This window comes from Gopherus flavomarginatus, chromosome 2 (genome assembly GCF_025201925.1).
Source record: "Gopherus flavomarginatus isolate rGopFla2 chromosome 2, rGopFla2.mat.asm, whole genome shotgun sequence".
NCBI classification, from domain to species: Eukaryota; Metazoa; Chordata; order Testudines; family Testudinidae; genus Gopherus; species Gopherus flavomarginatus.
In genome coordinates, this window is record NC_066618.1 from 28,936,775 (window position 1) to 28,952,681 (window position 15,907).

A 15,907-nucleotide genomic window follows, 5' to 3' on the forward strand; every position below is an offset into this window, starting at 1 on the left:
GGTTTTTTTTTTTGTTTTCTTTTGGTTTTTTGTGTTTTTGTTTTTTTAGCCTCTGTTTCCGGAGCCAACAGTTTAGAAGAAAAATCTGTGAAGTACTCAAAATCTAAACATAATTCTGTGTCTCACTGCTACTCATAAGGCTCTTCCACTTCAACCGAGAAAGAAAGTGAGCTTACTCTTGTGCCAGGATGGAGAAGGAAGAACCCCAAAACTTTTTCCCTCTTATTCCTGATATTGTATTCAAGAGAGTGTGTGTCTGATTCAGTTAGTATTTGACTCCATTGGCCAGAAAAGGCCAGAGAAACTGCAGATCTAACCTGATTAAATATTTTTCTGAAGGGTCAAACAGGAGTTTGTGATACTAGTGCACAAATCAATAAAGAAAATTATTTGCTTAGAGTGGAAAGCCCCTGTGAAATCCGAACAATATGGACAGTTGCTTATATTCAGCATGCTTACAGAAGCCAAGAAGTAATTGTGCAGATACCTCAACTAGCTGTGGCTTTAGCTGTAGTTTCTTAGTTGAGTATAAAGTTTTTTCCAGATAAGGGATACTGATCTATTTGGTTTTTTGGAAAGTATTTTTTTAGAGAAGAATTCTGATCACAGAATATCAGGTTTGGAGGGGACCTCAGGAGGTCATCTAGTCCAACGTCCTGCTTTGAGCAGGGGGTTGGACCAATCCTCAAATAAATTCCTAAATGGCGGCCTCAACGATTGAACTCACAACCCTGGGTTTAGTAGGCCAATGCTCAAACCAGTGAGCTATCCCTCCCCATGCAGTGGCAGGTGTTTTGACAGCCTGAATAATTTTATTTTATTAGGCTAGCATTGAATGATGAGTTAGGTCTGTCGGGCAAGCAAATTTAAGTTTAGTACTAAGAGAGAATTCTGCCATCTGCATTTGTGGCAGATTGTCTCATTTGACACTATTACATTCTCTATTTTAGCTGTCACTTCTAACCTAGGCAGGTGTGCTTGCTTACCTGGAAGGCAGATGGATAGGTGAAGTAGCTTCATCTGTGTTTTATTTAAAAAAAAGCTTGTGTTGAGTCATTTGGGCAAAGCAGTTATGGCATCTAGTGAAAGGGACAATTCCTTTACTGTCTACAAGGATGGATGATTTTCTGAACTGGAGCTATAAGAAAAGAGAAAAGTCTCCATACATTGGCAAGGCTAGGAATGAAGATGGAAAGGGGAACTAGGGTTAATCTCCAGAGCCTCTTTAGATCCAGCAAAAGCCAATTTGATGCCTCTTTATCGCGCTAAAGTAAAGGCAAACTCTCTCTATATTAAAGATAAACAAACTATCACATATACACAGGATATGCTCTGGAGCTACATTAATCCTGCTCCTCACAACAAATTATCCTCAGCTTTCTCCAGTCTATTAGTGACGTACAGTGTCACAGCCACCTCTGATTTTTGGAAACTGAGGCACTTAAGTTATCCCACTGAGAGAGCAGCATTTAGGGAACTTGATTCTGTATTCTTTGTGGTCCCCAAGAAGAATGGCACAGTGAGCACTTCGGGCACTTGAAGGCACATCTTGCTCATGAAAATCAGCAAGCTCAGCATGGAAACTGGTTTCTATCACTTTGTCCAGAGGTATTAGTACCCTCATGGGGTTGCTGGGTACTGTGGTGTTCTGTATAAACATCTTGCCTTGGGCCCATAAGGACTCTGCAAGTTTGAGCCTCAGAAGCTGGCTACACAGCTCCCTGAAGGAGAAGCTAAAGATTCCACCAAGAGATATGGATATGAGTTTGCTCAGTTTGAAGGGGAACCATGAGTCAAAACTTGTCTTCTGTTACCACATGAGTTTGGAACTATCAGACTATGAAAGCCCTACAGTCTTGCCTGGACTAAGCACGTGTCTTTATCCATGTCAAAGTCTTGACTATAGAATAGTAAATAAGCAGTAGAATCCTGGAGTCTTTTCTCTAGAGATACCCAAGTCCTACTTCAGTGGATTCAGTTGCTAGCTTTTATTCAAGAAGGTTCACGCTTGACTGCAATAGAGTGGATAAGCAGGCTGCAGCTTCACCTGGGAGTAAGTGTCTTTAGTATCCCAGTGGGGAGTTACCAAGTTTTGAACCTCTGTGTGTCAAATATCAATACAAAGATGTACTTTTCAAGGACAAGAATGCCACGGAATTGGTGTCTTGGTAACTATGGCTAAGCCACCGCCTGTATGCCTTCTCTTCCCCACCATCTTCCAAGCCAATTATCTCCCCAAAATCAGAATGCACAGAACTATTCACTGACCTCCATCCAGGAGGATGTGGTGACATTCTGTAACGGAGAATTTGAGACCACTCCTACCATCATTCTGCCACACCTTCTGTGTTTGGGTTCCACCCCTGCAGCGAACCCCAGCCTGTCTGTTGACAGGATAAAAAAAGGGGTTTAGTCTCCACTATTTTGTTTTCTGTGCTACGGTATTGTGGAAAGTGGGCTCATTTGCATGTTGTTTCCCTGAAAAATCAAGCAGCCTGCTGAAAGCTAAGATGTCATATACCCATAGAAATTCCTTCCTGAAGACAATGGATGTGTTCCAACATGGCAACATAGTGAATGTCCTTAATTCCCCAGAGAGAACCTACTGTATCCATTCATCCCATGTATCAAAATTTCTCAAACTGACTAATCCGGGCTCTAAGTTATCAACCTGGAAGTACAGCTAGGTCCTGCCTTTTCTAATGTGGTGTCCCTATGAATCATTGGCATGGTGCCAACCACACTGTTAAAACAAATGTATTGATCATTTACCAGGATTTCTACCCAATATTTCCTTCCCTCTTTGCAGGCTGAGGAGAAGTCTTCTTGTAATCTGATACTGTGTGTGGAGTATTATGTTAATATAAAACTTTACAGTTCTTGGCTTTTAAGATGCCAGCTGCCACATAAACCCCTTTCTGACTTGTTTATTTTTGTACTTCAGTATTTTCATATTGTTATTTGCATTTAAAACTAAGAATTAGTTTGGAAATTTTCTTTGAAACCTCTTTGTGTATTCTTTTGTTGTTGAATGAACAAATGCCTGCCTGCAGTCCATTTCCTTTTAAACTTTTAGCGGGCATGCAAACATGCCATCCTAAAATAATTTAGTGTATGATTAGAGGAAAATGGGTATGTGTGCTATCTTGCAGTTCAGAAAATCATTTTTGTATGCAAAGGTTTATTTCTGATACTGTACTTTTAGCATGGATGATCACATAAATTTGGATCAGCATGAATGGGTTTCATTTTTTCTTGTGCATTTCTACTTTTAAAAGGTTACTAAGCAATATTAACCTAAAAAAAAGACCTAGTTTCCTAATGCCATCTGTAAGGGAATCATCCTTATTCTAAAATGTGTATTGTTTACTTGGTCAAGTAAACGTGTTGAAAAAAATTACTTTTTCTAGTGAACTTTCCAAACTACATGCTTTGTGCTTGCTTTAGTCTCACTTACTTAAGCAAGTCTTAAGAGCGGAAGTGGATCCATTCTTCAGTGTCCATTTCTCTCCATATTCCAAAAATAGCAAGCGTAAAAATTCTAATATCATACTCACAATTGTGTATAGGGTGGGGATGATTTTTGGCAAATAAAAAGAATCTATTTTGGTTGACAGTCAGAAGTAATTATTCAGGTTTTGAGATTACCTAATGTTCATGTATGGTGGAGTTTTTTTTTGTGGGCTTTGTTTGTTAGTGTCCTTGTCTAAAAAAGAACCTCCTAGGGATTTCCTTTAAGAGCTAGGTTAAAGATAAAATACTGTAACTTCCTAGGAGGTTCTCCTTTAGACAGGGACACTAATAATTTTGTGTAAGAAGTCTCAGCTTCAGAAACCAGTGAAGTTAAATTTCTTACAGAGCAAGATAAATACTTATCAAAAATCCATCTACTTCATTGTTTAGTCTCCACTACAAAAGCCTTCTTGTACTAATACAATTGTTTAATAACTTCTACCCTGATATATCGCGATCCTATATAACATGAATTCGGATATAACACAGTAAAGTAGTGCTCCGGGAGGGCGGAGTTGCGCACTCTAGCAGATCAAAGCAAATTTGATATAACGAGTTTCACCTATAACGTGGTAATTTTTTTTTGCTCCCGAGGACAGCATTATATCAAGGTAGAAGTGTACTAGGATTCCAAAACACACACAAATTTCTTTCTTAGTATGTGTGCTGGTAATTTGCGGAGTTCATACATCTCTAAAAATGCAATGAAGTGGTAACTTATCTTAAGACCATTTGCTTTTAGTAAGCTAATTATGCAAGACTTTAAAAAGTGTGCCTAAATGTAGACTTCTAAATTCATCTTTAAACAATAAGGGACTGAATTTTCACCAGTGCTGAGCACTGAATTGTTGGACACCCAGCACTTTGAAAATCAGGCCATTTGTTTAGTGTCTAAATGTGTACTTTGGCCAGTGTGTTTTAAAAATGTATGCCTAATGTCTTACTGTTCCAAGAAATGGTATCCAGAGTATTGTGCAGACAGCTGTATGACACATTGTAACTCTTTGTTCTGTCCAAAATGTGAAAAACGTAAGTATAACCTTAAATTTACAGAACCTGTTTAAAGAACCTTTTAAACCTTGACTTCAAACTCAGGGACATTTATGCTTTATGTGTGGCCTATCCAGAACCTCTTGGAGAGAGACTTTATACTGAGACCAAATTTTTTTTGGAAAATCATGTACGCCATTTGCACAAGGTAACTATTATATGACTAAAAATTATGCATGTTATGTCACTGTACATAATAAAAAAATTCTGCAAGTCCTGTGTGGATAGATGTAGCTGACAAAGTTCGGAGTACGTATTCTTGCTGCTTTCACTATTCCTTAAAGAGAGTATAAAACATGGTCTCATAACCCAAAATATATCTTAATTTTGTTAAATTTTGTTGGCTTCAGGGGGATTGTAAATGTATTTAGTGTGACTGGATAATTTCAACTAAAATTATTTGAACAATTTTCCAAAAGTGTCTTCTACTTCTTTATATTTTACTGGGGGAACAAGTTGAAAATAGGAGTAAGGGGAGAGATGGGGAAGCACAGAAAAATAGATTACTGAAGCATTGTCCAATTGAGTATTTGCATTATAAACATGTACTCATGACGATATTTCAGCAATTCTATTTTTGTCATTCATATATTGATTGAGTCAATCAAACTGTATTTCTCCAGTTGGTGGTATAAATTCAGTTTCCCTGAAATAGGGACTGTCTCAGTTTGTCCTTGTGGCTTGAAGTACACTATTGAAACTCATAGTAATCAATTGACTCTCTTATGCTGTCAAAAATACTGCACATGCATGTGTACACAATATTTTGCCATTATATTTGGAAGTAAACTCTTATTATATGGCTTGGTTTTTTTTCCTTCATAGCGTGTTCTGGAATCTGAGGAACAAGTACTGGTTATGTATCATAGATACTGGGAAGAATACAGTAAAGGGGCAGACTACATGGACTGTTTATACAGGTAAATTTTGCCAACAAGTTTGTAAACGAAGTAACTGGAGATCACTGGAGTGAGAGTTTGACAAAAATTTGTAGAGTTGACTAAAGGATGCTGTTCAAGATGAGATTGCTCACATAATATGATGGCAGCTGTAGCATGGTTAGAATATGGCCTAGATCGTTAGTGACTACAATGTTATAATTTGATGATTATCTCTATGAAATAGATTTGTGGTCTCGTTTAGTGTTCAGTGCAGTGATTCCCAAGCTGTGGTCTAGTGATGATCTGTGGAACATATGCTAGTGGTCCACAGAAAGTTGGCTGGCCAAGTTGTGCCAACTCCCATCTCTGTTTCTACATGCTACACTGCATTAAAGATAGTAGGGAGCTCTGTATTGCTTGAAAGCTTATCTTTGTTACCCACAGAAGTTGGTCCAAAAATGTAATTTACTAATGTCACTGTATGTAAGAATTGTTTGAGTAAATGTCCATGCAATTTCCATCACTGGTGCAAATAGAATCTGATCTTGCATGCAAGGGCTTTTTTGAACAGCAGTGTCCTTCCTTTGGGGTAGCACCTGCACCCTGAATAGCCTCTTGTCCTGTATGCTTTTCGCTATAGGAGTCCGTGAGGCCTCAGCCATCACTCAGTTCCTTCTTACTGCCTGTGACTGCAAGATGGAACATGGGCAGCATCTACATCCCTTGCTTCTAGGGATTAGGCTATTACTTTAGTACCTTTTAGGTAGGTTAGAGTAGTTAGGTTAGATTTGTTAGGTTTCATTTTTGCCCATTGACATGGAAAATAAAACCCCTTTATGCATAGCTGTTTTCTTTCCATGCAAAGCAGCACGAGTGAATGAGACCGCCTTGGAGAAGTGGATGAAAAGGACAGGAAAACCCGAGCTAATAAAACTATTGTTAACACTGATGTTCTTAGTCTATATTATGTAAAACTTTAAATTTGACACTTAATTGATTTTTAAAGTGTTTAAGCCTCACAAGTTTTTTTTAGGTGAGGACTATCATCGTGTCTCATTTATAATCTCTTTTAAAAATCCTGCTTTTCTCAGGGGTTTTTCTAAATTACTTGCATATTAAGAACTCTATATGAAAACAGAAATTTTATTTCTCATCTCTGATATAAAGGGGGAAACGTGTATGGTTTCCTAAGAACTTATTGAATGAACATGGTAGGCTTGCAATACAGCATTCAGTTTTCATATACGTAAAAGTTAGTTTCTAAAATTATTAAGTTTACTTACTTTGCATTTTCTTGTTCTTCGAGTGATTGCTCATGTGCATTCCACAAGAGGTGTACATGCTCACCATGTGCACCAGTGCTGGAAGTTTTTCCCCTAGCAGTACCGTAGAGGAGCGCCCCTAGCAACTCCTGGAATGGCGCCTCTATGGCGCAGTATAAGGGACACTGTGTGCTCCCCCCCCCCCAGTTCTTTCCTGCTGCCAGTAAAGGTGCATCGGAATTGCTCTGCTCCAACTTGGCTCCAGCTTTCTTCTTGAACTCTTGTTCATTCATAGTTAGTAGTACCTATAGTTAAAGTAGTTTAAATGAGTGTTAGTTTAGTTTGGTGTGCCTAGGTTGGGACTTGCCCTGCGTTTTAAGTCATGCGACACTTGCAGGCGGCCGATGGCAGTGAGTGATCCATATGTGGACTGTTTACGCTGTCTGGGGGAAACCCATCTCAGCAATCGCTGCAAGATTTGCAGATCCTTGAAGACTCAGACCAAGAAGGAAAGGGGCTCCAAGCCGCTCTGATGGGGTTGGTGTTGACTCCAACTCCAATGCACCACTGTGAGTCAGCACTGAGTACCGTGGTGTTGGTGAGTGGCAACCCTTCGGTGCCTGGCACTGCTCTCAGTCTGCAGGGCATGCCAAAAAGGCTGAGAGGAAGTTGTCTCCCCCAAGATACCAGAGCAAGACTAGGGAGAGACTCGACCCGCGCTGGGCAGTTCTTGATCCCTGACCTACAACTCACGTTGAGCGGAGCAGCCCAGCCCACTCGGCGCCGACCTCCCTGGATGTCTGGGTGCCCTTCACGCCAGAGGCCTTGCAAATGGCTTGGGATGTTATGTCTCTGCTGGTACCAGGGCACCATTGGCTCCCCAGTCCAGAGGCAAGCCACTGCTTGGATCTCTGAAGTCACCGCCTGGTCGGTACCGTGCAAGGTCTAGGGAATGTTCCTGACACCATTCGCCATCGACCCCACCAGGTTGTATGGCTGGGTCCTGCTAGCAGGGGTTCCAGGCACCACTCTGCCTAGAGGGACAGTAGACCTCGTGAGGGGAGTGGGCCCCATCGAGACTAGGACAGATGGCAGCAGAGGTCCTAGTCTCCGGGAGACTGTCGTAGCCCGTCATGGATACAGGCATCGACACTGTTCCCTTTCTTGGTCTTGCTCCAGGACCCAGCCACGACACTGTGCCTGCAGTCCTAGGCATCGATCGCCGGCATCTTGCTGTCATGCATCCACCTGTCAGAGCCAATCACGGAGCAACTGCTACCAGTGGTACTCCCACTCCTCCACGCTAGGATCATGGTCTTGTGGTCGGCACTGTTCCCAACACCAGTGTTCCTCCCAGTCGCAGGACGGTGGCAGGTCATACACCAGCCCAGCCTCCCTTCGTAGTAGTCAGTAAATAGGATGGGCTAGTCAGGCTGAACAGCCTGCTCCACTGGTGCCATAATAGGTGCAGTGTCACTGGGCTCCTTGGCTGGCCCCGTGGTCCCCGATGCAGGCACTGGTGGTGGCTCGCTTGGTGGTCAGAGCCTTGGAAAGACAGTTGGCCTCCCTATCTCAGCCTCCCAGACAGGAGTCAGTGAGGCGTTGATCTCCGGTTTTGTGCCCGGAGAGTGACCAAGTGATGGGACCTCTGACAGCTGTGGGTATGCAGAGTACTGCACTCCCATCCTCATCCTCCCCTGAAAAGGTGATTATGGCTCCTCCTCCATCTGTTCCACAGAAGGACTCTAATGCCCCCCAGGAACTGTTGAAAAGGGTGGCATAGAGCCTGAACCTTCAAGCCGAGGAGGTGGAGGAACCCTCGGACTCATAGACTCTAGGACTGGAAGGGACCTCGAGAGGTCATCGAGTCCAGTCCCCTGCCCTCATGGCAGGACCAAATACTGTCTAGACCATCCCTAATAGACATTTATCTAACCTACTCTTAAATATCTCCAGAGATGGAGATTCCACAACTTCCCTAGGCAATCTATTCCAGTGTTTAACTACCCTGACAGTTAGGAACTTTTTCCTAATGTCCAACCTAAATCTCCCTTGCTGCAGTTTAAGCCCATTGCTTCTTGTTCTATCCTTGGAGGCTAAGGTGAACAAGTTTTCTCCCTCCTCCTGATGACACCCTTTTAGATACCTGAAAACTGCTATCAGTCCCCTCTCAGTCTTCTCTTTTCCAAACTAAAGAAACCCAGTTCTTTCAGCTTTCCTTCATAGGTCATGTTCTCAAGACCTTTAATCATTCTTGTTGCTCTTCTCTGGACCCTCTCCAATTTCTCCACATCTTTCTTAAAATGCAGTGCCCAGAACTGGACACAATACTCCAGTTGAGGCCTAACCAGCGCAGAGTAGAGCGGAAGAATGACTTCTCGTGTCTTGTTTACAGCACACCTGTTAATGCATCCCAGAATCACATTTGCCTTTTTTGCAACAACGTCCTCTTGACCTCACCACTGCACGGGGTGGCGCAAATTTCAGACGCCTTGTGGAAATCTGCAGCTTCCTTGCCCCTCATCTCTAAGAGGATGGAATGGAAGTACTTTCTGCCCACTTCGGGGCCTGAATACTTGTACATCCACCTTGTCCCCAACTCCCTGGTGGCTGAGTCGATCAACCACTGGGAGAGGCAGGGCCAACCAGCTCCTCCTCCAAAAGATAAAGACTCCAGGAGGCTGGACTTATTTGGGAGAAAATGTTTATTCATTCTCAAGTTTCCAGTTAAGGGTGGCAAACCATGAAGACCACCTGGGGTGGTATGAGTGCAGTTTGTGGGACTCTCTGCCCAAATTTGAGGACTCTCTCCGGGAGCATGACAAGAGGGAGTTCAAGGCTCTGGTGGAGGAGGGTACAGCAGCTGCTAAGGTAACCCTGCAGGCAGCGTTGGATGCTGCGGGTACAGCTGCAAGATCTATGGCAGGGTTTCTCAAACAGGAGTCACCGCTTGTGTAGGCAAAGCCCTGGCGGGCCAGGCCAGTTTGTTTACCTGCCCCATCCGCAGGTCCGGCTGATCGCAGCTCCCATGGGCTGGGAATCGCTGCTCTGGGCCAAGGGGAGCTGCTGGAAGGGGCAACCAGTAAATCCCTGTCCGTGCTGCTTCCAACAGCTCCCCTTGGCCTGGAGCAGCGGTCTGCAGCCCATGGGAGCCGCGATTGGCCGGACCTGCAGATGGGGCAGGTAAACAAACAGACCCGGCCCACCAGGGGCTTTCCCTATACAAGCGGTGACCCCTGTTTGAGGAAACCCCCGCCTATGGCCTCTGAGGTGTCCCATGAGGAGGGTGTCATAGCTCCCTTCAATCTGGAGATGTCGAGTGAGGCACAATTCCTTACAGGACCTTCCATTTGGTGGCAAGACTCTGTTTGTGGACCAGATGGACGTGAAATTGCATGGCCTGAAAGATTCCCACACAGTGCTTAAGACACTTGGCCTCGATGTCCTGGCTCTGGCCAGGGCCAAGTTTAAGCCTCTGCAGGCTCTCACCCAGACCACCCACTCTAAATATGAGCCCCATTATAAAAAGTTATGGGACTGTAAGAAACGCCCAAAGAGGCAGTCCTGTTTTGCCCCCCGGCTTGGGCCTTCCAAGGGCAAACAGGTGGGAAAGAGTCAGTTTTGATGGGATGACCGGGGGCGACTTACTGGTTCATACCAAGAATCCACCCACAATAAAGCTTCCCTTTTCCAACCAGTTGTGTGCTTTTCTCCCAGAGTGGTCGAAGCTTACCTCGGACTGTTAGGTCCTCAACACCGTCTTCTGGGGCTACACCCACCAGTTTACCTCTACCTCACCCAATCACCCTCCGTCCCTCCTGGAGGACCCCTCTCACGAGGCCCTGCTAGAGCTGGAGGTGAGGCAGCTACTTGATCTAGTGGTGCCAGCAGAGTTCAGATGCAAGGGGTACTACTTCTGCTATTTCCTTATCCCAAATGCCAAACGAGGGCTCAGGCCCATCATGGACCTGCAAGGCCTGAACCAGTACATGGTAAAGCTCAAGTTTCGATTGAATCTCTCTGGCCTCCATCATCCCCCTCCCTCGATCCCGGGGACTGGTACACTGCCCTCGATCCACAGGATACATGCTTCCACATTATATATTCAAGGGGCAGAAGCGCATCTTCTGTTTCACGGTTGGGCAGAAGCACTACCAATTTACAGTCCTCCAGTTTGGCCTGTCCACTGCTCCCAGGATATTCCCAAAATGTATGTCTGTGTGGTGGCAGCGTACCTCAGATGTCATGGGGTCCAGCTCTTCCCCTATCTCGACAATAGGTTGGTCAAGGGCATCTCCAGGTCACAGGTGTGAGATCACGTGGTGCTCCTCCTGTCCACGTGCGCCACCCTGGACCTGTTCGTGAACCACACCAAGTCCATGTTAAACTCTATGTGCTGCACTGGGACTATTGGGGCAGTCCTGGACACATCATGGGCAGGGTCTTCCTTCCCTCGGACAGATTGGAGACCCTGAAAGGGCTCATCAACACAGTCACAGGGTTCCCTGTGCCCACAGCCAGAGCATGCCTCCAGCTCCTGGGTCACATGTCAGCATGCACATACATGGTTCGCCATGCCAGACTCTGAGTGAGGCCCCTCCAGCTCTGGTTGGCCATGGTGTTCTCCTAGTCCAGAGACAGGATGAACAAAGTCCTCACTGTGCCTGAACTGGTGATCTCCTCCCTACAGTGGTGGTCCTTTCTGGAGAACATGCGCCACGGGGTTCCGATCAGAGTCAGGCTCCCATCCATGGAGCTGGTGTCTGACATGTTAGAGCTGGGGTGGAGAGCCAAGGTGTGCAGTGTTCAAACCCAAGGTCTATAGTCTGCACAGGACCTTTCCCCGCATATAAACATCAAGGCACTCAGGGCAGTCTGGCTGGCATGCGTGGCCTTCCGCTTGCACCTGGAGGGCGGAGTGGGCAGGATTCTCACAGACAACACGACCTTGATGTTTTACATCAACAGGCAAGGTAGGGCCCACTCCTCTGCCAGGAAGCCCTCAGGCTGTGAGACTTCTATATAGCCCACAACATTTGCCTACAAGCCCACCACTTACTAGGCACCCGGAACTCATGGGCAGATAACCTGAGTCAAGACTTCTCTTCTCTTAGCACGAATGGTCGCTACACGGAGAGGTGATGCACAGGATTTTCCAAGAATGGGGAACTCCCGAGGTGGACCTGTTCGTGAGTCGGCAGAACCGCCCGTTCCATCCGCCGATGCAGGGACACTCCCATGTTATGACTGGACGATTCTTTAAGGGATTGGATTGGATTGTCTTTTCCCGTACATTAGGCTCCCAGTCCCGCAGTGAAACCTGAACTTGGTGCTGGCCTGGTTGACGGGTCCCCCATTTGAGCAGCAAGCTACATACTCTTGGTCGCACCTCTCGTGAAAGGTAGCCTTCCTGATGGTGATCATGTCAGTTATTTGGGTCTTGGAGCTCAGCCCTGACCTCCGAACCCCCATACACGGCGTTCCATAAGGATCAAGTCCAGTTCTGACCACATCCTTCATTCCTCCCCAGGGTGGTCTCCACCTACCCCATGGGTCAGGACATCATCCTGCCGGTGCTCTGTCCCGAGTCCCATGCGTCCAGTGAGGAGCGCTGCTGCCACATGCTGGATGTGAGATGGACTCTGGCTTTTTACCTGGAGTGGACAAAGCTGTTCAGGAAGTCCTCGCAGCTGTTTATCACCTCAGTCAAATGCATGAAAGATCTGCTGTTCTCCACTCAGTGGCTCTCCAACTGGATCACCGTGTGTTTTCGTACCTGTTACTATCTGGCGGGAGTTCCCCCGCCGCTGATTTGAGTGTGCCCTCGTAACTAGGATGCAAGCCTCATCAGCTGCCTTTTTAGCCCATGTCCCCATTCAGGACATTTGTAGGGCTGCCACATGGTCTTCCATTCACCTCACATTATGCGGTTGTGTCTCAAACCAGGGAGGATGCCGGGTTTGGCAGGGCTGTGCTCCGTCCCGAGTATCTGAACTCCAACCCACTTCCAACAGATATAACTTGGAATCTCCTCTTTTGGAATGCACATAAGCTATCACTTGAAAAAAGTTACCTTTTCTGTAACTGATGTTCTTCGAGATGTGTTGCTCATGTCCATTCCATATCCTACCCTCCTTCCCCTCTGTTGGAGTTGTCTGGCAAGAAGGAACTGAAGGGGGGGGGAGCGTTCAGCACCCTTTATACTGCGCCATAGAGGCGCCACTCCAGGGGTCACTAGGGTGTGCCCCTACAGGTACTACTAGGGGAAAAACTTCCAGCACCAGTACATGTGGCGAGCATGCACATCTATTGTGGAATGGACATGAGCAACACATCTCAAAGAATACCAGTTACAGAAAAAGTAATTCTTCTTTCTACTCAAAGGGTTTATTTGAACTGATAGACTTGATGCCAATTGGCTCAGCGAAGGGAGTGGCTCCTTTCCAAACACGCTTAGAAAGAAGTGTTAGTTTATGCAGTAAGAGGAAGAAAATGATGATGCAGCATTCTCTCCTTTGAACTTGTTGGATTCCCAGTCTTTGCTTTTGTGTGAGTTTTGTCTTGCAGTAGTGCCTAGAGTCCCCAGCTGAGGATGAGACTCATTGTGGTACGCACTATGCAAAATAGCAGAAAGATTTTCCAAGCCCCAAGACCTTATAATTTAAATGTAAGACAAGACACCAGGTGAATATGACAAATAGTGGGCTTAAGCACATGATAACACACTGATCATAATCATCAACTAATAAGCAGAAGTTACATCACTCCAGCTGCTTAATTGTCAAACATTTTATAAGCATCACAGCAGAAGTATAGTAAGGAGAAATTTGAAGGACAAAGCAGTGACTTTACAGGTAGTATGCATATGAGAGTGAAGAGCTGATTCATAAGTTTGATAAAGGAAACAGAGTTGGGGGAGGAGTGAGCATGGGGGTGGAGCAAGGCTGCAAGTTTAGTGCCTGCTCCCTGTGTGGGCTGGCCGAGGTCCCACTGCGTGCCTCCCTGAATCGTCCTTAGGGATGAGGGGGCTACAGTTTCGGGACCACTGCTCTACTCTTGTAGCCCAAGTATTTAAACTGTGACTCAGCATCTGTCTCATTCCCTAGACCTTATATTGCTTTCAAGCTATGGCTTTGCCAAACTGGAGTTCACTCCTGTAATGACTAGAAGATGATATAGCTGCTAGCCACTGAAATTTTACATTTGATAGATACTAGCAGTTTCAGAGGCCCATAGTGGGCATGATAAATAGCAGATTAATATAGCATATGGGGGGCATTAGTCGCCCTCCATTGTTAATGATGTATTCTTATTGAGGGCATTTTCAAAGCCACAGGTATTGTTATACAATATGTGTAACTCTCTACAGACACAGGACCTTGCTGCACAAGTGTGCTTATAGTTACTCCTGTGTGAACTCTGTACAGGAGTATCTAGATGCATAGTCCTAATTATTAGAATTATGATCTATGTACATTGTGTTGCGTGTTAATGTGTTGCTTGCCACTCCAATACCAATCCGTTACACGTTGACACTAATCATGATTGAAAAATTCATATGAATAAAAATCCACTTGTATTGTGTAACTGGATTTCACTGACACGGTTTTGTGTATTTTTCTGGGAGTGTTCCATTTTTGAGTAAGTGTGGTGTTAAACTAAGAAGACTACCCAAGTGGCTGGAATGGCTCTAATGTCAGTAAAGTGTCTTTCTGGTATATATGCGGTTAATCACTTGTGATGACTGTGTACTTTACACATGTTGGATCATGGCAGAGACATTTTATTGTATAATAGTGGTGCATACTACTTATAGGGTTAAAAATGTACAGGCTTTTTTGAATTAACAATATTTGAGTAGTCCACCTGCCGACAGAGAGCCAGTTCTTTAATCAGGTGAAGCTATATTTTTATCCTTTAAAATTCAAAACAAGCAATATTGGTCCTAATTTTTATTCCTGCTTTGCAGACAATATTGCAGGGCTGAAAAATCTTCAGCTAAGAAGGAATTTTTATATCCATATTCTATGTGTTTAAGCGTTGGAATAGAAAATGCTGCTGCAACTTTCACTGTAGTATTGGCGGTGCTATTGCTCTTAGAGTATGAGGTGTAAAAACAATTCAAAGAGCCAAATGGCAGCTTATGATATACTTCACTAGATAATTCAAAAAAATTAATATCGGTTACAAGAAAACTAGCAGATCAGTAGACATTATGGACATACATATTGGGTGAATATGGAAGCTGCGGGGCATGAATCACATGGCTTTTAGTACATGCTTGTCTTAAGCTTCCTGATAAAGGCACTCTGAAGGCCTGAATAATATAAAATAAATACTAAAGATAAGTTTTGTTTTATTTAGTGGTAAGAAAATTAATGTTATTTACAGAATGCTTCGTGAAAGTAAAATTAGCTGAACGCTATCATTCTTTCTCTTTTAATCTTTGCGTCAGATACAGTCTAGTAGTGACATGAGTGTCTTTAATCTAGGTTGTTTACCTTAAATTATTTGGCTGTTAAAACTAAGTAGCTCAAAGATTTTAAGGACCTGGAGGTACCTGTGCTAAAATAATACTAAAGTAGTTTTTTCATCTCCATTTGTTGGTCCTCTTCAGATTAACACAAAACACTCTTTAAATGTCATTAAGATTTGATACATTAAAGTGTTGTACAAAGCACTTCTCCTAAATATATATGTGTGGGGGGGGAACTGATAACATAATTGTCACTGAGTAGATGAGTAAGGACTTACTCATAGTTGTTTTTTATCTCAGGGTTGCTGAACATGTTTCGATTTCCCCATTAAAAACAAGTCTGAACTCCATTTCAAAATAGCATTCTATTATCACGATTAAATATATAATACAGAACCACATTTATAGTTGTCAGCTTTGCCATAGATCTTCCTTTATGTTGTGGTAGTACCTAAGGAACAAGCCTGACCCGTTATGCTCTTCACTATACAAACATTATAATGACACTCCTTTTCCCAATCTATAGAATTAATTTGCTAAAACTGTTACAACGGAATATTTGTTTTTGAATTCTAAAACAGAAGTTTATTCTCATGTTCTAAAATCTCCTAGTTAAGGTCCATGATTACAATTCTGATAGTGCAGCTGACCAGCATAAAAGCTAAATGAGGAACAATGTTAAACATTGTAGCTTATTTTTGTTGTGGTTCTCATACACACTTTCC

At 44.0% G+C, this 15,907-nt stretch overlaps 1 protein-coding gene across 6 annotated transcripts in view; it reads left to right on the plus strand.

Moving 5' to 3' along the window:
* Positions 1-15,907, plus strand: part of LOC127044380 (cullin-2-like) — a 38,362-nt gene that overhangs the window by 9,998 nt on the left and 12,457 nt on the right. Inside the window, exons 3-5 of one of the 6 annotated variants that reach the window (XM_050939173.1) lie at positions 4,609-4,711; positions 5,389-5,483; positions 12,237-14,273. In XM_050939173.1, coding sequence (XP_050795130.1) covers positions 4,609-4,711; positions 5,389-5,483; positions 12,237-12,522 — 484 coding nt within the window. In that variant the 3' untranslated portion in view covers positions 12,523-14,273. Of the gene's footprint in view, positions 1-4,608; positions 4,712-5,388; positions 5,484-6,288; positions 6,369-11,820; positions 12,124-12,236; positions 14,277-15,907 lie in introns of those variants that run through there. The other 5 variants (XM_050939175.1, XM_050939176.1, XM_050939177.1 and 2 more) reach the window with 5 other exon arrangements.